Source organism: Phyllostomus hastatus, unplaced genomic scaffold, assembly GCF_019186645.2.
Source record: "Phyllostomus hastatus isolate PE091 unplaced genomic scaffold, TTU_PhHast_1.1 phas_contig_210, whole genome shotgun sequence".
Taxonomy (NCBI): Eukaryota; Metazoa; Chordata; class Mammalia; order Chiroptera; family Phyllostomidae; genus Phyllostomus; species Phyllostomus hastatus.
This window is the reverse complement of record NW_025333737.1, coordinates 15,560,112-15,586,862: the sequence shown is the minus strand read 5'-3', so window position 1 is coordinate 15,586,862 and position 26,751 is coordinate 15,560,112. Positions and strand designations below refer to the sequence as shown.

Genomic DNA, 26,751 nt, shown 5'->3' with positions numbered 1-26,751 from the left:
AAAGAGACACTTGAAAAGAACATAAAAAAACTTACTAAAGAAAACTGAATAAAATAAAATACAAAGAAGATATTTAGCAATTAAAACAGACCTGCTGCTGCTTTCTGTAGATTAAATGCCTGGATCTGAGGTGTGATTGTGGAGATTTTCCCCTCTGAAATGATGGAAGAGTCCAATTTTGTAATTTCCAGGCTATCATTTATGTTAGGTTGAGATATTCCTCCTTTATTAGTTTTACTTTTTGTTTTTCTGTTTGGGATTTTAGGTGGAAACTTCATTTTTAATTTTTTACTGTTCTCCTGTAAAAAGGAGAAAAGCCCCACACTTGTTACAATCTTGTACTTTAGACATTCCCCAGCTGTTTCTCAAATATTAGGTATAAATAGATGTAAAATCTTGATTGATGGATATTTTTCTCAGGAGAAATTTTATAAAGACAAAAGTCCTCAAAGTCACTTAATTTTAAATAATTCTGAACATAATCTGTATAAACTAGTGTTTGAAGTAAATTAGCATTAAATATTGTTCTTTTCTGAAGGTGTATCATTTTCATTTTCATTGATGATAACATCTGATAACTGTAGTACACCATCAAATGCAGGAAACTAGAGTTGGTATAACATCTCAACTAAACTATAGATCTTATTTGGATTTCATCAGTTTTTTATATGCATCTATTTTTTTTCCGGGGTGTGCATAGTTCTATGAATTTTTTCACATGTTTGGATTTGTGTAACCAACTGCCACAGTAAACAGAACTGTTGTACTAGAGCACAAAAAAATCCCCTTGAGCTCTGCTTTAATAGCTACCACCCCCAACCACCCCTCCCCCACCAGTCCTAACTCCTGATAACCACTGATCTGTTCTCCACCACAATCTTTTCATCTCAACAGTTATAAAATATTTATTAAAGGACCAAGAAGATTTACAAATGTTATAGATGGTCCCTTAAATTTTTTTTTAAAAATACTAAAATATTTAAAACTAGTCACCTTATTTATTTATCAGAGATTGAGTCAGATGAACAGGCATTTTGGGGTGCAGCATTACCTTAGTCGTAGAGCTGTCACTAGTGAAGAGGCGCGAACTTCTCCGGGGCAGTGCATTGGGGGGAGACGTGATGGTGGGGCTCAGGACCTGAGGTGTTGTACTACAAAAATTATAGAAGTAGGTATTATTTACAAACTCAATTTATGACTATAATTATTGCTTCAATTCAAGTATATTTAAAAAAAATTTTAAAGGCCCTGGCTGGATAGCTCAGTTAGAGAACTGTCCCAAAATTCAAGGTTATGGGTTTGATCCCCAGTCAGGGCACATACAAGCAGCAATCAAAGAATGCATCAATAAGTGGAACAACAAATCGATGTCTCTTTCTCAAATCAATAAAAATAAACATAAATAAATAAATACAAAAAGTATCCAACATATTTGTACTCTAAAGGTGATGAGTTTAGTCATTCCTTTTCTTATCCCTCTATGAAAACTCAGACTTAAATACTATATGTGTTATCACAAATTAGTGATTATACCACAGATCTTCGCTCTAACTAAAATTGCTTATTGTTGAATTTAACTCACATAAAAATTCTGGGTTAATAAATGGTAAACACATCCATAAACCAATTATCTCTAGCTCTCATTTGCAACTACAGCAACTTAGAGAAAAAGGAAAAGATAGTTGGACATAAATAGTAGGGATATTTGCCAACAAATACTACCAGAAAAACTGATATTTGAGAAGTTATTTCCCTGTAAATACAAACACCACACCAAGGTTTACACAGCAAAAGAAATCTAATAATTACGTGGATACATTTTTTACTTTAAAGGCAAACTCTAAATGGTAAGAGTTTCATTTTTATAAAACAAGCAAACTTAAAACCTAAAATTATCAGAGTAGATAAATCTGTAAAGTAAACTGTTTACAATGTATATAGTTTATGAGAAATCCTACTAATTACCTGAGTTTGGGTAACAGAGGCTTTTGAAAAGCGATGTTTGACCAGTGAGTAAAGAATACCCTGGCTATCCTTAATCCTTTCAAAAGACATAATCTCAATGTAAGGATTTCAGCAAGTGAGGTCATTTGGGTTGACCAATTATTTTTTTAAATAAACTTTAAAAAATTTTTTAAAGATTTTATTTATTTATTTTACAGTGAGGGGAAGGGAGAGAGAACGAGAGGGAGAGAAACATTAATGTATGGTTACCTCTAACGCGCCTCCTACCAGGGACCTGGCCCTCAACTCAGGCATGTGCCCTGACTGGGAATTGAACTGGAGACCCTTTGCTTCACAGTCCAGTGCTCAATCCACTGAGCCATGCCAGCCAGGGCTAAGTAAACTTTTTAATTACTGTATTTTGCCATGTATAATGTAAACCCACGTTTTTGGCCCAAAATTTCAAGGAAAAAAGGTTTCATTTTAATTTTTTAATTCAACTGTTTATATTTAGAAACAAAACTGATGATCACATTCCAGGGTATTATTTTGCATATAGATATCATTATTGCCTTTTAGAGTTACAGTTTTAATGCATAAGCATAAATAAAAGAATTAAAAAGATTTCTATAGATATGGAATTAGTACTACCCATGCATAATGTGCATCCTTATTTTTCCCTCAAAAATTTGGGCAAAAAAGTGCACGTTATACACAGCAAAATATGGTAATTTATTTTTAAGAGCAATTTAAGGTTCACAGCAATATTAAGGGGAAGGCACACAATGTTTTTCAGACATTGGACAGCGGGCAGCACATGCCTGAGGAGAGTTCTGAGGACACAGTGTAGGGAAGGGAAACATGAATAGAGCTCAGGTCTGAAAATGTTGAGAATTCAGGGAAGGAAAGGCAGCTAGCATTTGTAGGTCAGAGTACTGGAAAGAATACAGCTACAAAGAGAGGAGGAGCTCCAAAAACCTGCAGAAGGATTCCCTAGAGTCTTCGGTAAAACAAACCAGTGCAGGTGTTTGAGTGTTGTATAATAAAGATTTTGGTCTTTGTCTTGGGCTCTTGGGAGGAAGCTTCTAAACCCTCAAAATTTTCCAAGTGATAGGAATGTCTTCATTATTCATGGTGGGCCCCTGGGACCATACCTGAGTTCATGACTCATGATGGACTTTGGGATAGTTTCAGGATGAGGGACTAGCCATACTGGCAAGATGAACCAAGTGATTAGAGAGGGTTGAGGCTCTAGGCTTGGTGACATCAGCCTGACCTCCTTCTGAAGGGCAGGGTGGCAGAGATTGAGTTCAATCACATAGCCAATGAAGCATCTATCATGCCTACACAAGAAAACCCCAATAAAAACTCTCAACATTGAAGCTTAGTTGAGCTTCCTGGCTGGTGAACAAATTGATGTACCTAAAGGGTGACACATCTTGATTCCATAGGAAGTGAACACAGAAATTCTGGGTTTGGGAGCCTTCCAGGCTATATTCTGTGGGCCTTATTTGTCTGATTGTGCTTTGTATCCTTTATAATAAAACTTTAAGTAGAACATTTTCCTAGATTCTGTGAGTTGCTTACCAAATCATTAAACCTAAGGGGGCAGCAAGAACCCTCACAGATCCCAGGAGTTCAATGAATCCAAAGGCCAAGAAAGAAAAAAAAAAACTATACTACAGCACATCATAATCAAATGGCTTAAAATCAGTGATAAAGAGGAAATCTTTAAATAGTCAGAGAAAAAAGACACATTACATATAGAGAAATAGAAATGAGAATGACAGCAGACTTCCTATCAGAAACAATGCAAGCTAGAAGATGGTCCAGCAACATCTTTAAATAGATAAAAACTTTACTAGAATTCTATATTCAGTGAACATTTCTTTCAAACACAAAAACAAAGGTGAGATCAAAATTTTCTTCTGACATACAACAGCTGAAAAAAATTAATGATCTGATCTGCAGACCTGAACCACATGAAATGTTAAAAGAATTCCTTCAAGATGAAGGAAATGGATACCAAATTGAAATTCAGATCTATAGAAAGAAATAAAGAGCACCAGCCCTGGCTGGTGTGGCTCAGTGGACTGAGTGCCAGCCTGAGAACCAAAGGATCACTGGTTCAATTCCCAGTCTAGGGCACATGCCTGGGTTGCGGTCCAGGTCCCCAGTGGGGGGCTATGCGAGAAGTAAACCCACACTGATGTTTCTCTCTTTCTTCCTCCCTCCCTTCATCTTTGTGAAATAAATAAATAAAATCTAAGAAAGAAAAGAAATAAAGAGGACCAGAAATTGTAAATATGTGAGCAAATATAAAATAGACTTCTTTGTATTACTTTACAAAATTTCTATAGAACTAAGGCAGAAACTATAACAATGCACTGTGGGGTTTGTAACATACATATAAGTAAAACTATATGAAAACACTGGCATAAAGACTAGGAGAAGAACATGAAAATATACTGTAATAAAGTTTTATTATATGTGGCATGATATATATTATTACTTAAAGTTAGACTTTTATAAGTTAAAATGTACACTATAAAATCCAAACCTCTTAAAAGACAAAATAAAGAGTAACCATTAATAAAGCAATGCTATAGGTTGAAATATATCTCCTAAAAAGATATGTTGAGCCCCTAACTCCCAGTACCTTGAATGTGACTTTATTTAAAAATGGGGTATTTGTAGTTACAGTCATGTTATGATGAGGCCATTAGGTCCCATATCACTGATTTCCTTTACATGAAAAGGGAAATTTGGATACAGACACACAGGGAAGATGGCCTTGTCGAGCCCAATGGAGGCAGATACTGAGACAGGCCACCACAAACTCAGGAATGCCCGGGGCTGCGGGAAACTGAAAGAGTCAAGGAAGAATTCTCCTCTACATGCTTCAGGCAGAGGGTGTATGGTCCTGTCAACACTTTAATTTTAGCTTATAGCTAATTCTTGTCTTGACTTACATTATAATACTCAACTAAAAATTATACTAGTCCTTCCAGTAAGTTAGAAATTTCAAATGTGATGTATTCAAAATTTATAATAGTCATTATAGAATTCTTGGGAGAGTCAAAACCTGCCTATATTGAAGCATAGCAAGAGAAGCTGAACAATATCACATAATGACTCCATCGTAAATACCTTGTTTGTGGGCCAGAACTTTGTGTTTGTGCAACAAGAACTGGAGTTACCTCTCGACTATTTCCGCTCTGGGAGAAGACAGACTTTGTTCCAGTTTGGCCGATTCTGGCAACAGACTGTAAAACACAAAAAGTCTAAGGTTTGTGAATTATAAATTGCATTATAAATATTAAAAGACACATGGTGCTCCCATTTCCATTTTCCCAATGCAAGATTTCATAATATATTACTGTCATCTGAAAACACAAACTATTAATGTCACTATTTGTCATTACTAATGTCTTATTACAATGAACATCAGGCTATCCACTTTTTAACCCCAGTATTTTTTTTTATACTGTCCTGTCACTTTTCACTTTGGTTTCCAAGAGCAGGTTCAAAAATCTTGGAAGCCATTTATTACGCACCTTTTCCAGTTGGGGCTAAGTGGTAAAGATTTTTAAGACTACTATACTCAAGATTTATGATCTGAGTTAGTACACATAAAAAAGAATATAGCCCTGGCTGGTATGGCTCAGTGGACTAAACATCGACCTCTGAACCAAAGGGTCGCCGGTTCGATTTCTAGTCAGGGCACATGCTTGGGTTGCAGGCCGGGTCCCAGTAGGGGGCACGTGAGAAGCAACCACATACTGATGTTTCTTTCCCTCTCTTTCTCCCTCCCTTTCCTTCTGTCTAAAAATAAATAAATAAAATCTTAAAAAAAAAAAAAGAATATAGAATAAGATTCTATATCCCTTCTTTGGCATTTATTAAAAACAATTCTATACAGGTATCCCTTGTTTTCTGGAAGTTGGTGAATTTTGCTTTTATGAAACAAGGTGAAAAGCAAAAATACTGTTCAGCATTGGCTTTGCAGCAAGCTGTTAGAGGCTTCCCGAGCCTCCAGTAGTGAGAGGGGCACCACTCAACTCCTTCCCTGAGAACTACACTCAGCACCTCAGCATCAAGCACCAGAACATGGAACTGTGTCTGTGAGCATCTGTGCTTTATTTTGACTTATTTTTTTGCACTCCTTAACAAGATATGTCCTAAAGTATCGGAAGAGCTTAAGAGAGTTTGTAAGGATGTTACATTTATCAAAAAACTGGAAGTAATGAAGCATTTCAGTTGTGGTGAATAAAATAAAGACGTGTGTGTGAGCTGAATTTTGGGAATGCTCAAAATTTTTCCATATAAATTAATGGTAACTACTTCTTTGCTTTAAACTGGTTTAGATTTACAAAAGGTTTCATGAATGCTCTACTGTTGGTTGGACAGTGGGGAAAACCTACAGTAGTTACAGGAATAGATTAAAAAAGAAATTACCCAATTATTTTCCAAATTCTAAGGATACTTCTCTTAGAACTAATATTTCTTTCTAGTGTGCTCAGTCTGTGGTCCTCAGCTACTCTCTCTTTCCCTAGAAAAGACTTGCCATTTTAACAGCTTTAATTACTGTTTCTATCACCAGTCCATATTCTTTCCTCTGTGACTGGCTATCCACTAAATAGTTTCACCTAATCTACCACCACCTCAAAACAAAACTTTATTCTCCTTCCTCCTCCTTCTTCTACATTCACCCAGGGACAAAACTTAAGTCAATTCTGGCCCTTTCTTATTTAACAAAGAACTACGTACGGTACTCAGAACTCAGTTTGATATTTTTAATTGATAGTGTATGCAGACCTAAGAATGTCTTGGAATAGGGTAAGAAGAGAACAGATGCAGAAGAGGATGAGACAATAAGTGGCTTTTATTATTTGGGCACTGAAATCATGTATCTGTCACTGCTAAACTTATCCTGATTGCAATGGCTTACCTGGCTTTAGCCTATTTCACCTGGTATGCTAACCACCATGCTAGTATGCCTTCTCATAACTGTAATAAACTAATTTCCACAATTATGTTTCATTCTCATAATAAAACAATACCAGGTAATTGCCAACTTTTAGAAATCACATTTAAAATAATCCACACTTCAACTACTTTGCAGTCTCCTTTCATCACTCTTGGAGCTAAAGTAGAAAAAATGTCTTTAAGTTCAGGAATAAAAGAGCAAAAACAAGAAGAAATGTGTCTCTAGAAGGGTAAAGGGGCTAGTTATGCTGGTCATTTACGTACTAGTATTATTTATTTACATTTATGTACTAGTATTACTTATTTAGCTTCCATTCCTTAAACATCCACTAAGCATGGCAATAGGCATTTTACATACATAACCTAATTTAGTTCTCATAAAAGATACCCTGCACCACAGATACCTTTTAAATAAATGGCACTTTGGCCTCTATTGCCACAGACCTTCATAAAAGAATATTACAAAGAGAATCTCAAAATGTGTTCCAGTATTTACTAAAAAATGCTGTCAAATATTTTTCATTTTATTACACATTCACTATAAATTGACTATACATCTATAAGAATCCACTGTAAGAATTTTATTATCAGAAACAGCTGGCTTTACGTAAGTCAGTCTGTTTTTCATTTTAACATCAAGTATAATTAAAAAATAAACATGGTGGTAGAGACAAGTAAAAACTACAGCAAATCAAAGATATTATTTATATTAGAAGTGACAGGACCATCTGAATTTCATAAAAAAAAAACAACAGAAAATTAAATGTAAAAATCTGAATGTGTTTATTTAGCTCTATGCTGAAATAAATTATACTTGCGACTTATGATCTAATGTGGCAAAAGGGCACCCAACTTTGAGTCTCCGACTACAACCAGGAGGCTAGGACAACGATGACCTTTTACACTTAGATCAACAACTCCAAGGCAACAGCAATTATATGAAGTTAGAGTCTCTATGAAATTGCTTTTAACAGATTGGAATTCTAAATGGATTTCTTTCATCAGTACCAAAACTATATTTTACATGTAAAATACCTTTTTTGAAGGGGCTCCGGTGGGTGGCACGTCAATTACAGAAGATGTATTAGTGTAGTTTTGTAAATAGGATCCATCTCCAGGACTTGGGGTTTCTAATGGCAAAATCCCAAAACTGAGAAGAGGTTGAAATCAAGGTGTCAAAAAGTCATCAAGGCATATATAAAGCAGCAGTATACTTAAATTAGAAGGTCTAAAAGGAAGAGAATGGCAAATCAGTCTTGGGGGCAATGAGGGTCTAAGGGGCAGATTAAAAGAAGCTGTGAACGTAGACTATCCCACCCACCATAACTACAATTTTAAAAAGCAATCAGACAAGACTAAACTGAGCAGCAACTACTGAACTCAGGAGATTTATTAGAAGTAATAAAAGCTAAGTTCCAAATGATCAAATTGCTTCAAGTTACTGGAATTTATGGGAGGTAGACACTATTATAGAGGAAAGGTCTCTAGAGGCCACTGAATCCATTCACAAATCATTTATGGACTCAATGAGTTGCTGTTATCTCATGGCAATGCTATTTTAGTAGCTCCCTGGCCCTGGGACCCAATTCATAGTCTGTTCTACCATATAATCTTTTATTTTGATACTTTTAGATATGTATCCTCTGGGTTGAGTTCCTGTATTTATACATACATGTACTTCTAATAATTTTCACAAAATATTTCTATTAATAGGTGTCATTCCTTCCTCCATGTTTTGGAAAACAGCACTTGAACAACCACCACTGTCTGATTATATCACAAACACTCCAACATTTCAAAAGGCTCATTACTATTCACTGACTCACAGCTATGAAGACCATATCTTTTAATGCATATACTAGCTCAATAAGGCATATTTAAGAGTTTTAAATTTTCTCTAATATTTTAATATCAAATGTTTATCAGTTATTTTTTTACTGCATTGTCTGAAAACAGAATAGATTCATTATTGACTTATTAAATACCTCTATTTCCATAATGATTTAGAAGTTGTTCATATGAATTTATATTACTATATTATAAATTACTAAAATATCATTTATTATAGCACATTTTGAACTATCTTTTGTTTGTCTTACCTGGGGGTTAATGGACTAAGAGCAGCTGGTCCTCCTAGTAAGCTTCGACCAGTTTTTGGTTTATTTTGAACCTGTTTAGATAATATGGAAGTTCCTGTTCCAAGAGGGACAGTATCTGGTGAAATTACAGCTGAATCAATATAAGACACTGAGGAATCTGTATTCAAGGAATACTTTGAATTGGATGATTCTAAATTCAGTCTGTTTAATTCCTGAAACAGAAAATGTCTACCATGTCATTTACAATATATCATTTAGTTCAGATCATTACTTCTTACTTTCATAATATTTTGAACACTAGATTATGATACACTTACAATTGTGTCCTGGGGTGTTTCCGTAAGAACCGTCTCAGGCTGTCTGTGAGATAAATTATGATTAGATACTACTGTTGTGCAAGAGTTGGGCAGACAGCTGCTAAAGTTCTGTAAAGAGGTTAATTTAAATGTTTGGTCAGGATCTGGCTTTTCACCTGTGAAGGGAGGGAAAAAAAAAAGGTTTGCCTCTGAAGAAATGAGGGTTAATTTTTTTTCAGGTATGCACAAGTCACTGAGAATAGCCCTTTCCCAGAGTTTTAAAGTTCTCCCATCTGTTTCAGCTAATCAAATTTACCTCCCAAAAGCCCATCCATCAATTTATTACAAAAGTTCATCCCTAAGATAAAGCTGTAAATTTAGGAAAAAAAACTAAACAGCAATACCATTGATTTTAAATAAATCCCAGGAGAATGCCAATTCCTGTGGTTGTTTTAAAGCAGAAATCGAAAATCTAGATCTCATTTTGCTCAAGGCAAGAACAGAGGAGGGTAAAGAGTTGAAACCCAGTAGATATTACAATAAAGTTTTAGGCACTTCCATGTATACAGATACAATGTTGATTCTTTATGTACCCTAGAGTATATACATGCTGAGACACTCTCTCCCCATAGTTTCCAGGTCTTATTTATATGACAGTTTCTGCTTTGGACATTCTATTCATTTCTTTTCTTACCAAGCTGTTTTGGCTAGTGCTATACTCCTAATACAATTCATGCTAGAAGACACAAGAGAGGCTACATTACTCCTTAAGCATATGATTCTATCTTATTTCTTGTTCTCAATTTTAACAGCCCTTAGGCTTTGAAAAATATTTTTTTCTGGGTAATTTTTATCAGGTTCCAAAATTAAGTAGGGGAAAAAATGAAGAAGGGAAAATGGGGGACTCCCCCACCATAACAATTTCTATAAACCTACCTATTTCACATAATGATTCAAAGGGGGACCAGAGGAAAGGATTTAAACTAAGGCTCTTTTGGTAACATTCTGATCCTTTGGCAAGCCGATCTGTTTTGCTGTAAAGACAAACAAGTAGATTAGACAAGCTACAAAACCCAAAACATTATAAAGAAATTTTTGTTACAGAAATTAGGTAAGTCTTATATAAGGGTCTGAGAATAATACTCTTCTGGAAGCTTCCCTAAATCACCAATTTCCTCTTCCTACCACCTTCCAATCCCTATTGTTTGGGAGAGTTCAAGTCAAAAGTCAGTTAAAGCAAAGAGAACATGAATTGAAAGGAATGATAACAAAATAAACTATCACTGCCTTCTTGAATATTACAATGCTTTTAATTTACTATCAGATGCTAGAATTACTGAAAGAGACATAAAAAACACCCAAATGTTTCAGTCTCATTTTCTTAATTTTTAATATAATATCCTAGTTCCTACTAGTAATTTTGAAAGTGATTTACATGCTTTAAATATAGTATATTTAAGTGATTAGATTTTCTAACTAAGTAGAGGTAGTAGCTCTTAATGACAGGAAAATGTATTTTTCTAAATCAGGTGTATAAAGGCTTATATTCAGAATGTAAACAACATCCATGAAACCATATATACTTGTAAAAATCTGAAAATTATTAGACCAGCATTACCTCCCTGGCTTTTAAATGGGAAGGAGGATGGAGTTAAAGGTTAGTGAGACTCATTGGAGCTTCCAGGTAAAAAAGTACTAATCACTTGGTCCGAGGTGAAAATTCTTCATTATATATATAAAATGGGAAAAAAATTACAATACAGCAATCCTTCCAAAACTCTATAAAGGGCCAGAGCACATCTAATCAAAGTTTTCCAAAGAATCTTCAAATGAAACTATCAGCTAAAACATATAGTCTGTTTAAGTGCTGTCAGTGTGATCTCAGGGAACTGTGAAGAAGACCCCTGGGGAAACTAGGTATTTGTTTGCCTGACCTCCAAATTTTGAAAGAGAGTAGAAACTAGAATAAATGATGTACTAAAGAAAATACAAGCGCCACCAGTTGAAGGATATCTAGCATCTCATACTTTCATAATTTGACTCAATAAACACACGAACAAAGAGGGAAGCCTGGGCAGGTGGCAGACTTTCAGAAAATGTAAATGAGTTTTATCAAAGTCTACACCTAAGATCATTGTGAAAGGAAAAGTAATCGTCACAATAATGATGTAATCACTTACCATGGATTAAGGGTTAATTTAATAAGAAATGAAGAAAAGACATAAAAGGAACTTTTTTCCCCCCAAAGTAATAGGAGTGGAAAGTGGCAAATAAAGGCTTGGAAACTGTTAGTGTAAGGCTAGGGGGAAAAAATACAAAGAAATCTCAATGTTTGAGAATTATCCTAAACTTCCGAAAGTTCTTACTACTTCTCACCTAAACTAATTCATGTTAATAGCCCCTTCATCTCTTTTATAACTATTGTTTGCCTATTTATTTATCTTCTATTTGTGTTCTCTAGCAATTGATTATAAGCTTTCTGCAGACAGGAAATTAGATCTTTCTCATTTTTATATTATCTCTTTCCTGTTTTCAAGTAGCCTTGCCCCCTTGCTTTGCTTGTATAAAGTAACATGAAACTGGCACTTTTATTAATAATTTAAAAAGTTGCATTGAGTAGATTGAATGAATTATTTAATGGTCAGAAAAGTGGTGGACAAATTAATTCAAGCAAAGATAGAATAATCTATTCAAGGAAAAATGTTCTGGAAATGTAAGAGGTGATCCTTTATAACAAAAATCATTCTCCAATATCATTTAAATTTTATTTTCTTTTTACTTTAGCAAAAAAAAATTTTTTAGTTTTTGATAAGTTGGCAAGGATGATTTTTATAAGCCATGATCTCATTAACAGATCATATAATAGAAGTTTAAAACAAAACTAGTGTCTGCTATGAACAGATTAGATATGCACAGAGGTACAGATAGATGTATAAATAATATAAGAACTAATTGAGAAAGAAGCCAGGTGTGAAACTGTAATAACCCAATCTGGGGAGATAAACCTCTAATTATTCATTCAATAGAGAGGTAAAAAGGGAAAAGATTTAAGAGAATTAAACTGCTTGAAATGTTCCAACTTTAGATGGACTTTTTATTAAAACACATAAAGGAGTTTCCCTAATAATTGGAGTAAAAATAATAATTTAGAATAGATGGTATTGGGAAAAAACAGGTTAATTTAGGAACCTGACTTAATATCAGTTGTATCCTAAACATAGAAGTCTCATGTGCTATGGGAGACAAAAAGACTAATAAACCCTGGCTGGCATAGCTCAGTGGATTGAGTGCGAGCTGCGAACCAAAGTGTCACAGGTTCAATTCCCAGTCAGGGCACATGCCTGGCTGGGTTGCAGGCCACAGCCCCCAGCAACTACACTTGATGTTTCTCTCTCTTTCTCTCTTTCTCCCTCCCTTCCCTCTCTAAAAATAGATAAATAAAATCTTAAAAGACTAATAAAGAATCTATCAAAACACTGGAGATAAAAAAGATAAGCCATAGCTACAAAATTACAATGTAAAGTACCTAGATTACTGAGTACAATTGGGGTCACAAGACAGGCATATGATGGCGGAAAAGAAAAGTCAGTTTTTGGAGCATGGTTGTCTCCCACTGGATATGTAACTTTTTAATCTTTATGATAAATAAAAATAATTATTATTATGATGATAAATAATTATTATGATGATGATAAATAATAATAATCCAGTTATTCCTCTGAAGAAGGGGGGGAACCTTCCTTTTCCATGGTTAGAACCTGATTCAACTATACTTTCAAGAACATTTAATAATCATGGTTCTAATTAGTAATACATAGCATTTTGAAACTTTAACACTTTTGTTTTATCAAATTTGACTTTGAAGTAATCTGACTCACACAGAGTTACAAAAATAGTACAGTGTTCCCATGCACTCTACAGCCAGCTCCCCTCAATAACAACATCTGATAGAACCATAGTAGAATTATGAAGACATGGAAATTGACAGTAGTACCATACTGTAAAATAAACCACAGACTTCATTTGAATTTCAGAAGTTTTACATGCACTCATTTGCTTCTGTATAGTTTTATGAAATTTTGTCACATGTGTAGATTTGTATAACCACCACAATCACGATATAGAACTCTTTCAACATCCCAAAGAAACTTCAGCTACTTTATAGCCACACCCTCACCCCAACTCCAACGTCTGAGAACTGATGATCTTTCTCTAGCACAGTAATTTTCTATTATCAATAATGTTGTTTACATAAATGGAATCATATAGTATGTAAACTTTTGAAATTGGCTTTTTTCACTTGCCATAATACACTTGAAATCTATCCAAGTTATGGTATGCATCAGTTTGTTTCTCCTTATTGCTGAGCTGTAGTTGATTGTACGAATGTAGTTTGTTTATCCATTCACCACTGAATTTGGGTTGATTTCACTTCTAGGCTTTTTCAGGTAAAGCTGCTGTGGACATTCACATACCAGTATCATTTTATATTCCCATCAACAATGTATAAGAAATCCCATTGCTCTGCATCCTTACCAGGACTTAGTATTGTCAGTGGTTTTTATTTTTGCCATTCTAATATGCGTGTAGTGGTTTATAGCGGTGTTTTATGTTTTTTTTTTTAAATCTTCACCCAAGGACATGCTTATTGACTTTTAAAGAGAGAGGAAGGGAGAGAGAGAGAGAAACATTGATGTGGGAGAAAAACTTCAGTTGGTTGCCTCTCACACCCTACAGAGGACCTCACCCTCACCCTAGGCATATCACCTAACCAGTAATGGAATCTGTGACCATTCGGTTCATGGGATGATGCTCCACCTGACTGAGCCACACCAGCCAGGGCAACCAACTAATGGTGGTTTTTACTTTCCTTCCCTTAATGTCTAATGATTTGGTTTATCTTTTCATGGGCTCATTTACCATCCATATACTCTATGGAGAAATGTCCATTCAAGTATTTTGCACATTTTCTAATTTCTAATTTTATTGCTACTGAGAATTCAAAGAAACAAAACTTATTCTATCAAGTCTTTCCTAGTTACTGTCTTATCCCTTTTCTTAACCAGGTAGAACTGAGCATTCCCTCATTCGAACAAAATACTGCTCAAATTTTATCACAGCATTTTTACTGTGATGATAAAAACTTAGGAACTTTTGTTTACTACTTATTTCCTCTATTACAAAACTCTGAGGGCAGGGACTGTGAATTACTTATCTTTATATTCCCAGTGCCAGTACTGTGTCTAGCCATAATGGGGGATGAATCTCAAAGTTTTTTGAATAAATGACAAGAAGAATCATAGCTGCATGAACTAAATTAATTACTATATGTAAACAACAATGGCCTTTTATTTAGATAAATGAAGATATTGATATTATATCTTTGCTTATTCCTATTCTCAAGAGTGTTATCATCTGAAAACGAGTCCCCAATTCAAATAATTTATTGTTCAAAAAGACATTTTCAAGGTTTTTCAAAACTACTATTAACTACTAAAACTACTGACTTAGAAGTTCTTAGTCCTTAGTACTAAGTTCTAAGTACTTAATACTAAGAACTAAGAAAATTAAGTACTACAGAAAAACTTTAGTACTAAGTACTAAGAAAAAGTACTAAGTAGTTTTTCAAACTACTACTGGCCTCAATTTATCTTAAAACAGGTGCTACCCTAATTCTTTAGACAAGCAATCCTCTCCATTTCTCCCGTGATGTGTATCAATGATGTTTACACAGCGATGCATCCCACAGGCTCTTAAACAGTTCCTGTGGCCTCACACAACAGATCTCCCCACTGTTCCCCAGTTCAAAGAGTCTTTCAGAATAAAAGTAGGTGAGAAAAATATTATAGTGATAAAATTGAATTTACTCTCATTTGCTTTTATTTTTTAATGTTAATTTGGTCTTTATTGTTTTATTTTTTATTTTATTGTTGTGCAAGTACAGTTGTCTCCATTTTCACCTCACCTCGGCCCCTAGCCCCACCCATCCCCACCTCCCACCCTCGAGCCCATCCCCTTTGGCTTTGTCCATGTGTCCTTTATACATGTTCCTTCTCTCATTTGCTTTTAAAAGACTCTTTAAATAAATGTAAATAAATGTATTTACTTTATTACTGAAACTTGCTTTCAAACCTCTTTCTAAGGAGCAAGAGTGATAATATTAGAGAAAAAACTTCTCTTTTTCTTCTTTTTCTCAGTGGATTACATGAAGATACTCTCCTGAGCTGGGTAAAAAAACCTATCTGTGCATTCAAGTGTCAGGCAGTGCTGATGCAGCTATTACCATTAAGGCAAAGTGGACAACGTGGGATAAGCATCTCTAATATTCTTCAGGTTTAAAAAGGTCATGGAACTAGCAGACTGTACTACTCATCCAAGTGCTATTTGATAAACATACATTAGCAGAGGTTTTAAAACCACAAAGCCCTCTAGTATTAGAAACAATTTTCTGATAATTTGAATGATTCTTACTCACCAATATACATGTCCCAACAATGAAAGAGTAAAGCAAGCAGAATCGCCAAACTCAGTAACAATGTCATCATGGCTTTTCTGTTTATTAAACACTCCACCAGATAAGATCTGCTCCCCTTCTGCAAGCCTTTAAAACACAAAACACAAATTTAAAAAGCCAATGTAAAAGGCCCTGAGTATAAAGACATTCTTCATTACCCAAGTACCTCTTGATATAGAGATAGGTAAAATAAAAAGTTCATAGTACCTTTAGAATACCAATAAACTTGTATTTACAATCATTTGGGAGACTGAGAATTTATGATCTTAAAATTCCAGTCTTCCCTTTAAAAACATAACCAGTTAAATTTAGTCTCTGTATGTATAAATCTTCTCTGAACAACATACACAATACTTATGTCGAAAAAAAAAAAATGAAAGACCGCCCTGGCTGGTGTAGCTCAGTGGATTGAGCGCGGGCTGCGAACCAAAGTGTCGCAGGTTCGATTCTCAGTCAGGGTACATGCCTGGGTTGCAGGCCATGACCCCCAGTAACTGCACATTGATGTTTCTCTCTCTCCCCCCACCTCTCTCTAAAAATAAATAAATAAAATCTTTAAAAAATGAGTTAAAAAAATGAAAGACCATTACACTGGGGGGAAAATATAAATGGTGTTTCTTTAACAAACGTGGTGACCATTCTTAGTTCTATAATTCCTTGAAATAGACATTTACAAGCAAATTAAATAAGACTAACATACTTTAATTAAAAATTGTATACTTAATGGCCTCAGTCATTTTTAGGTTTATAAATGAAACTTGTATGGCACTTCATCTCTTTTTATTTGTCAATTTTTTTTTTATATAGAAAATCATAAATGTTCACCAAAGGAAAATATTTTTGCTCAATTTCAGTATATATTTTTAGCATATTAGTTTATAATGATTTGTAGTTTAAATTTTTTCCAAATCATCAAAACTCCCAAGTTTTACACACAAAAGGTAATATCTCAAGTTTTTTATTGTCATTGGGATTTTTAAAAAAACTATAATGATTTGTAAATGGAGTAAGAAGGTCTAAGATAAGAATTGGGTTAAGAAACTGGTAAATACAGTTTTAAGAACTTAGAACATTAGAATCCTTGAAGTAAAAATAATTCGATAACAAGTATCTCAGAAATGTTATACATATTGTAGCTAGCTTTAATTTAAAAGCCATCAAATAAAAGAAACCTATAAACCTACAAACTTTAAATACACACATAGGCTTTTAAATTATCTGTCTTGTTCTAGTCACTTTGCCATTAGTTTATCTCTTACAGCACAGAAAGAGTTTAACAGAACATAACTACCTATACCTCTAGCGGACTCCAGATTCAGAGCTGGGATAGCTAACTTGGTTTAACTGTAATGTGCAAAAGAAGCACTCTCCTGAATTTGCCCCATTCCTTCAAAGGGGTAGGAGTAGTGGTTTGCAAAGAAAACGATCTTGAAAGGCAAATCCATAATTATGCAACTACCTAGACACAGGGGAACATTAATCACAGATGAAGCGGTAGGTAGGTTTCAGGCTTTATTTCAATTGGTCTAACAATGAAAGCAAAGGAAAGGAAATAACACTAGGATTCTAGAAAATGATAGTAATTAATTACAACTTAAGTTACAAAGTTACTGACAAACCTCTACTACGGAAAAACAGGGGAGAAAGGGAGTCAATCACAGTTTAATCCACCAAAAAATGTTATCCAAAATTCTACAGTGTACGTAGGAACAAAATTAGATAGAAAAAAATTTTTAAAACTTACTTGCTGAGGTCAACACAACATTTTGCAAGCAGGTATTTACATTGCGGTGTAGTACAACTGTGTCCTTTCAAGAGTCTATATGCTTTATATGCCTTTCCTGAGCGGTAATAACAGGTTGCCAGTAAAAACAAGGCTTCTTCCGAGTGTACTAAGAACACACATATAAAAAAAAAAAGGGCTATTATTCAGTGGGTTGAATGGTAATCATTGTTTATCTAGCAATAAGCAAGTTTAGCAACAAAAAAATTAGGCATGTTATTTAATGTGAAACAATCATTTATAAATCCAAATTTCAATTAAGTAGAAATACCTTACTGATAGAAAATTTAGTTTCCCAAGCCCTAATTACCGTCTTTCTACAATGAACCAGGGCGATAATACGATGAAGACAATCTATGAGTCCTTAAGAAAAGCAAGCAAGCAAACAACACGCACGCATGCATGCACGCACACACACACACCTACCCCTCCCTCCCTTTAAACAGATGACTTTAAAGCATCTTGTTTTTGTGTAATATTTTTATAACAGACCATTGAGAGTACAGAAATCAAATTTCATTAAGAGAGGAAAACTCAGTGTTATACATTACTAATCTAAAATAACTTGTACATTGAAAAAGGCCAGATTCGCCCTGACTGATGTGGCTCAGTGGACTGAGTGTCAGCCCGTGAACCAAAGGGTGGCCAGTTCGAAGTGCCCAATCAGGGCACATGCCTGGGTTGCAGGCCAGGTCCCCAGTAGGGGATGCACTGGAAGCAAACACACATTAATGTTTCTTTGCCTCTCTCCCTCCCTTCCCTTCTGTCTAAAAATAAAATAAATAAAATCTTAAAAAAAAAAAGAAAAAGGGCTAGATTCAATTAATATATGACAAAGGAGGCAAGAACATATGATGGGGTAAAAACAGTCTATTCAATAAATGGTGTTGGGAAAACTGGACAGGTACATGCAAAAAAAAAAAAAAAAAAAGGAAACCACTTGCAAGAATGACAAAGCACGGCGGGTTAGTTTATTGCTTGCATCATTAAAAGCATTGATCCAACTTTTGTGTGATCCAACTTGTTGTTAGGGGCTGGGAGAGGGTGGATAGCCCACTAGGAAATGGCAAGAAAGCCCAGAATGCTGTACGTTCAGAAATGTGCCAGTTCTTTTGTTTGCTGCTTTGATCAGTATTTTAGAGGCTGTGGGGGGAACAAAGAGGGAACATGTAACACTTTCTTACACTATATATAAGAATAAACTAAAAATGGATCAAAGACTTAAACATAAGACTCGATACCATAATTCTCTTGTATTTAAAATCTGTGACATTTCTCTTGGCAATATTTTTTCTGACATATCTCCTCAGGGAAGAGAAACAAAAGAAGATATAAACAAATGGGACTACATCTCACTAAAAAGTGTTTCACAGCAGAGGACACTGACAAAACAAAAAGACAACCCACTGAATGTGAGAACATATCTGTCAATGGTACATCTGATAAGGGGTTAATACTGAAAATTTATCAAGAACTCATACAACTCAACAGCAAAAACAAACAAACAAACAAAAAAAAACACAAAAAACCCAACAAGTAATCCAATTAAAAAGTGGGCAGAGGACCTGAATAGACACTTCTCCAAAGAGAACATACAGATGGTCAATAGGCATATGAAAAGATGCTCAACATCACTTATCATCGGAGAATGCAGATTAAAACCACAATGAGATATCACCTCAAATCTGTCATGATGGCTATCATCAATAAATCAACAAGTGTTCTCAAGGAGGTAAAGAGAAGGGAACCCTTTGTTGGTGGGAATGCAGACTGGTGCAGTCACTATAGAAAACAGGATGAAGGTTCCTTAAAAAATTAAAAATGAAACTGCCTTATGACCCAGTGATTCCACTTCTGAAGGAACCTAACACACTGATTCAAAAGAATATATGCACCCCTATGCTCACTGCAGCATTATTTACAATAGCCAAGATACGGCAGCAATCTAAGTGTCCATCAGTAGATGAGTGGATAAAAAAGTTGTGGTAAATATAGACAATGGAATATTACTCACCCATAAATAGAATGAGTCTTACCATTTGCAACAGCACAGATGGATCTAGAGGGTATTATGCTGAATGAAATAAGTCAGACAAATACCATAAAATTTCACTTATATGTGAAAGCTAAAGAACAAAATAAATGAAAAAACAAAACCAAAACAGACTCAAAGATAAAGAGAAGAGACTGATGGTTGCCTGAGAGGAGAGGGTTGAGGGGATGAGGGAAAGGTGAAGGGATTAAGATGTACAAATTGGTAGTTACAAAATAGTCATGGGATGTATATTACAGCACAGGGCATATACCCAATAATATTGTAAAGACTATGTATGGCGTCAGAAGGGTACTGGAAACATCAGGGGGAACACTGTAAACTATGTGATTATCTAACCACTATGCTGTATACCTGAAACTAATGCAAAATAATATTGAATGTAAACTGTAATTGAAAAATAAAAGTAAAAAAAGAAAAGAAAAAGGACCAGATTGCAAAAAACACTTGTAAATAATATTGGATAAATTCAGTAATGATACTATGATAAATTCTTTAAGTATTTTTAAACAATTAAGAACCATATATTTAGCCCTGGCTGGCGTAGCTCAGTGGATTGAGCGCGGGCTGGGAACCAAAGTGTCCCAGGTTCGATTCCCAGCCAGGGTACATTCCTGGGTTGCAGGCCAGAACCCCCAGCAACCGCACATTGATGTTTCTCTCCCTCTCTCCCTCCCTCTCTCTCTCCCCCCCCTTCTCTTTCTCTCTCTCCCCCCCCTCCCTCCCTTCCCTCGCTAAAAAAATAAATAAAATCTTAAAAAAAAAGAACCATATATTATAGTTATAAAAGATGACAATTTTTCAGCTACTGAAGCAATAGGAGAAAGTATAAATGGCAAAGCTGATGAGTTCAACTACATAAAAAATTTAGATATCAGAATAATAAAAATAAATAGAGTTAAGATTAAAAAGCAACAATCTGGGGGCAATTATGTAATAAATAAAGATACAGCTCACAAAATAAGAATAAATTTAAAACAAAAGCTTGAGAAAATACCCACATTCCCTCAGTTATAAAATGGAAGACAAAATACCTCCTAATTCCCAAGCAAGCAAACGTACATTGAAATGTAACACTGAGGCCTATGAAGGAAGTCTTCTTACACTGTTGGCGACACCCCAGATTATTACGCCTCTGCTTGGTTATCAGCTGGGTAAAAAGTAATCTTTTTGTGTAGAACTGATCATACCCTTTGACTTGTAAATTCCATTTTAGAGTATATAATCCAAGAAAATGACTTGAAAGAAAAAAAGCTGTACATAATTATCTATAGTAGCATTTTAGAAAGAGAATTACAATAATTGACAGAAACAAAACATACATTATTAGATGTGTATTGAAGGCTATGCCAAGTGCTTTAAATACATTATCTCATTTAATTCTTCAACTTTCTTCAACTTTATGAGGCAATTATTATCTTTAGTTTACAGATAATCTGTAATGTGAAATCTGTAATACTCAGACATTAAGGTATACAACTGTATATTTAAGTGACAGACTTAGGGTTTGTACTGAGGCTGTACACTAGCCCACACTCTTCACCACTGGATACAGACTCTAGTCTAATAAAAAGCCTGGAAAAAAAAAACCCCTAAGGATTGGGGAAGATTAAGTAAACCAAAGTATAAAACCTAAAGCAACTCTACAGTTATTAAAAGTAGCATATAAGGAGCTACACAGATACAGGGAAAAGTTCTTATGAACTAAAATCAATCACAAAGAAAAAACAAAAGTGATACTCAGAATCTTGTTGCAGTCATAAATAGTGATGTTGTTCATATAATTTATTTATGACTATAGAAATGAATATATTACAAACCTTCTGCATACAGTCGTTCTGCGAGGAAAACTGCATCTCGATAAGCATAATGGTTTAGTGCTTGCCATATAGCAGCCTGCAAGTGAAAGAAAAGAATATAAATATACAAATACAGAGTTTCAAGGAAACTACTAGCACAGAGCCTTGCATATAAACCTCAAGTCAACATCCCTAATTTAACTAATAACACCTCAACGTCCACAGTGCAAACTCCAAAGTGTGTTAGATAAAGCTCTTCACAGTACGGCTGCTAACAAACCTAAATTCCCTCAGTAGACCAGGGGTGTCAAACTCATTTTCGCCGGGGGCCACATCAGCCTTGTGATTGCCTTCAAAGGGCCAAGTGTAATTTCAGGACTTTATAAATGTAACTACTCCTTAACTAGGGGCAAGGAGCTCTACATTTTAGCCCTTTGAAAGCAACCTCAAGGCTGACGTGGCCCCCGGTGAAAATGAGTTTGACACCCCTGCACTAGACGATCCATGGACTTTCAGGCTTCTGTGCCTTTGTATTTCCTTTTCCTTCACTGGGGAATGTGGGCTCCCTCATTCCTAAAGTCCCAGCTTAAATAACATCTACTTCATAAAGATTTCCCGGCTGATCTCTATTTCTTTTTGTAAACGTTATCTCTTCTAGTATGAGCACACATATATTACAGTTATTAGTTTGCAGGTCTGCCTACCCTATTAAACTATACTGCTCTAATCTTAAATCAGTGTTTTTTAACACTTTTTCATGATACACATAAGGGAAACGTTCAAATGTACGTCATCCTCCACCAAAAACTTCCCCATTCAATACCTTTAATGGCACCTAGGTCTCATCCACCCAAGGCAGCATACTGAAATACAAATGAGTAAAGCTATCACAGGAATAACTGTGAATCCATTGGAATACTTTTTCTTTTTTAGAGTTATGAAACACCTTATTAAGTATGTATCAGATAGAAGAACATTTTAAGTAATAATAATAAAAATATTTAGACCCATGTACTCCCTTAACCAGCTTAAGAAAGAAAATATTACCAGTATCTGTGAAGCTCCTTGTCAGTCACAAAATCTCTGACTTAAAAAAGAAACCACCACTCAGAATTTTATTAATCTTTCTTTTCGCTTTCTTCACAATTTTTATACATTTGTACGTATCATCCGTAAGCAATGTAGCATTGCTTTTTAAAAATTTTTAAATATACCTGGCTGGCGTAGCTCAGTGGATTGAGCGCGGGCTGGGAACCAAAGTGTCCCAGGTTCGATTCCCAGCCAGGGTACATTCCTGGGTTGCAGGCCAGAACCCCCAGCAACTGCACACTGATCTCTCTCTCTCTCTCTCTTTCTCTCTCCCACTCCCTCCCTTCCCTCCCTAAAAATAAATAAATAAAATATTTTTTAAAAAAGACTTTAAAAAATTTTAAATATAATCATATTATATGTATTTTGCTATGATTTAGTAACCCAATATTAGGTTCTCAAAATTCATCCTCGATGATGTGTGCAGCTGGAGTTCATTCACTTTGACTGCTGAATAGTATTTCCATTGTATAAATATACCAAAATGTATTTAATCCACCTTATTACATACAAACATTTGGGTTATTTCTAGTTTTTTTTTCCTCCCAGTTATAATAATGCTACAATGAAAACTCTTATATTTGTCTCTTGGGGTATATGTTTAAGAATTTTTCCAAATTAGGGTATATACTCAAGAATAAAATTACTGGATTGTTGAGTATACACATGTTCATCTTTAATAGGTAATGTCAAGGGAAAGGAGGATGCAAATTTAAACTTACTTTTGAGTAAACTATACCAACAGAAGTAGCATTTTCTTCTCCAATGTTAATGTCCTTAATCCAGTCATTTCCTGCCACTTCAAGAAATTTGCTGCTCACAGTGTGGTTCCTGGAGCTGCCCCCCTGAGAGCTTACTAGAAGTGTGGCATCTGAGACCCCATCCCACACCTACTAAACTGGAATCTGCATTTTAACAAGATCCCCAGGTGATTTATATGCATATTAAGGTTCAAAAGAAGTGACTTAAAAGACTTACTCTAATTAAAAACTTCTGCTCAGCAAACGCCAAGAGGCTGTCTCTACTAATGTTCACTCAAGATGTTATGAATAAAATAATTTCTAATCCTTTAGGTCATGTCCCTTTGCTTTAAAAGAAAGGCTTGAATTATTTCATAGCCTCTTGTTTATAGGTGTTCATGTTCGTTCTTAGCCCTAACCCATTTCTTACACTTACTACAACATAAAACATCCTATGTATAAACGAACCAAAAAACCATCTCCTTTCAGAACCCACCCAGATTAGTTGGGCTAACAAAGAAATCTCCTTTGGTCTGAAATTTAATAAACTACTATTTCACTTTCCCCTAATATTTTCAGAAGTAGTTCAGAAGCATATCTGTAATATGATTCCAAAATATGTACATAAAAATTATTTATCTGCTCTAAATAAGAGAAATCCTGGAGTTTTCAGATGCTTATAGACTCCATACTAAAGATAATTTATCCCAATTAATCCCAATATCCCTGCTCATAATTGCCAGAAGAGAAAGTGGTTCATAACAATTATAATTTTGCCATGCATGTTTTCTGCCAGCTGGCATGTATCATTGCTTCCAGAATAACTCCATATAAATTATTTCCACAATGCCCCTCAATCTCATAGACATAAATGCTTAGAATACTGAAATATCACATCACACTAAAAAGACTCAGTAATTGGAGGGTACTCTCTATTTCTTGAGAGAATAAAGAGGATGGGAAGAGAAAAAATAAAAAAGAGGCCACTAAATATCAATGGGACCTCTTAGGAAGTACTGTTAGATCCCTATATACACGATCCTTCCCAACATAGAGCCACCTAAATAAAAAAGGTAACCAAAACAGGCAATGCTGAAACAGCCAGAACCCCCAGTGAAGTGTCCCCCAATATGTGCTGCTTACAGCTCTTCTACAGACCATTAGCCAATGATCTGAGATGCCTACTCCTTACTACTAACTCAGCTTTACTTCTTCTCATAGCATTTGCCTGTGGTGGATATCAACATACATAACTATTTAGAATACAAAGGTATACTATTACTGTGTGAGGAAATGTTTTCACTGATTCCATCATGACTTACCATGAACGATAAAGCAATGAGGGGAAGAGGAGGTGTCTTTTTTAACTTTTCTGAACTGGTAGGCTCTAGTACTCATTCATTTAATAAATATTTAATGAATGCCTACCTACTGTGTGCCAGGAACCTTCTAGACTCTGGGAGTACAGTAATTAATGAACAGTTTCTGATCTCGTGAAGTATATTTCAGTGTTACTCCTGTAAAGACCAGTGGCTATCAACCCTTGCCCGATGGTGCTCTACCTCAAATCCACCAAATCACAATCCCTGGATGTTGGAACTGAGTTTAGATATCCTTATTTTTAAACCTTTTTACTGGTAAGCATTCAGGGTTCAGAACCATTCTTCTCCATTCTAGATAAGCAGTTCTTCCTCCTTTTACAGTACACTCTCTTGAAAAACTTAAAAACACATACATGCACATATACAGAAAATCTGTATACAGTGTTAGGGATTCACAGACATCCTGATTCATTAAGAATCACTGGACTAGCTGATAGAAGACAGTACTGGAGCCTGCAAAGCAGGTGTTCAATAAATATTTGTGGAATTTAAGTTAGATATAGTAGCTCTGGCTGGTGTGGCTCAGTTGGTTGGAATATCCTCCCATAAACTGAAAGATAGCAGGTTCCATTCCCAGTCAGGGCACAAGCCTAGGTTGCTGGTTCAGGTACACAGCAGGGGGTGCATATGAGATCAATGTTCCTCTCTCACGTTGACCTTTCTCTCCCTCTCTCTTTTTCTCCCTCCTTTCTCCTCTCTCTAACATCAATAAGTATGCCCTTAAGTGAGGATTTTAAAAAAATTAGCTACAGTATTCACCCCCATCCGTAGGGGACATGTTCTAAGATCTCCCAGGGGATGCCTGAAACCAGCAAATAGCGCCAAACCCTACAGTGTGTGTGTGCATACACACACATATACAGGATCTGGCACAAATAACGTCTCTTTTTTAGTACAAAATCATAAGGATACAATTCTGCAACATTACAATATCACACTCAAGCACAGCATATGACATTTTAGGTGAAGTGTTCAAATTAAAACTATATATTATTGTACCCATATTATTAGCCTACCAACCACACTCAAGCAGGCATTACGTCTGCTTTTTTTTTGCTATACATATATACCTGTGATTTAATTTATAAATTAGACACAGTAAGAGATTAACAATAACTAATAATAAAACAGAACAATTTCAGCAATATATTATAATAAAAGTTACATGAACATGGTTTCTCTCTCTCTTTCAAAGTATCTTATTGTACTGTGCTCACCTTTTCACTTAAAGAAAGCACTTTACAGCTTCTCTTTGGCATATCCAGATTGCCAGCATCACTATTCTTGTGCTTTGGGGCATTATTAGGTAAAATAAGGGTTATTTCAACACAAGTGCTGTGATATCACAACAGTCGATCTGGTGATGAGAAGGCTAAGAAGTAACTATTGAGCAGGTAGTGTATATACCATGAACACCAGACAAAGGGATGATTCACATCCCGGGCGGGATGGAGCAGGACTGTACGAGATTTCATCACACTACTCAAGATAGCATGCAATTAAAATAAGTTATGAACTGTTTCTTTCTGGAATTTTCCATTTAATATTTTCAGACTTCAGCAGACCATGAGTAGGAGGGGAGTACCATAATTTAAAAAGGGGAAAGAAACAAGTTACTGACCAAAAAGGTGCTTTCTCTCTACAAATTAAAGATTACTACAATAACAGCATCTTGAAGAGCATTGCTGCTGCTAGGACTAGGAGATACACTCTTTGTCTGAAACTCAAACTGCCCAAGGTCACATCTGTGACCTGGTACAGTATACATGGAATCATGAATGTACTGGTAGTTCAATCTGGGTACATTATGGAATTAAAAGGTTTTAGTGTGCTGATTAGTAAGTAACCATTATTTACAGAATTGTACATAAAGGAAGGTACCTCGAATCTATCCCCTTTTTTCTAGTCCCAGTCTGTAACAGAATCTTCTTCCCTTTAAACTCTTAGATTCCTAAGTGGTTTTCCTACCTGCAAGCTGTTATGCAATCCATCCTGTCCCTGAATTACCTTCTTCAAACGTAAATATCATCACTGCTAAACAGAAGACTATAGTGAGGGGTTTG

At 35.3% G+C, this 26,751-nt stretch overlaps 1 protein-coding gene across 5 annotated transcripts in view; it reads right to left on the bottom strand.

Annotated features, from left to right (window-relative positions):
* Positions 1 to 26,751, bottom strand: part of CDC27 (cell division cycle 27) — a 55,005-nt gene that overhangs the window by 20,925 nt on the left and 7,329 nt on the right. For 4 of the 5 annotated variants that reach the window (XM_045836816.1, XM_045836818.1, XM_045836817.1 and 1 more), the window contains exons 2-11: positions 21,499 to 21,574; positions 17,587 to 17,734; positions 15,804 to 15,929; positions 10,265 to 10,362; positions 9,350 to 9,504; positions 9,033 to 9,244; positions 7,969 to 8,083; positions 5,095 to 5,210; positions 1,052 to 1,151; positions 92 to 299 (exon numbers count right to left, since the gene is read on the bottom strand). In XM_045836816.1, coding sequence (XP_045692772.1) covers positions 92 to 299; positions 1,052 to 1,151; positions 5,095 to 5,210; positions 7,969 to 8,083; positions 9,033 to 9,244; positions 9,350 to 9,504; positions 10,265 to 10,362; positions 15,804 to 15,929; positions 17,587 to 17,734; positions 21,499 to 21,574 — 1,354 coding nt within the window. Of the gene's footprint in view, positions 1 to 91; positions 300 to 1,051; positions 1,152 to 5,094; positions 5,211 to 7,968; positions 8,084 to 9,032; positions 9,245 to 9,349; positions 9,505 to 10,264; positions 10,363 to 15,803; positions 15,930 to 17,586; positions 17,735 to 21,498; positions 21,575 to 26,751 lie in introns of those variants that run through there. The other variant, XM_045836821.1, reaches the window with a different exon arrangement.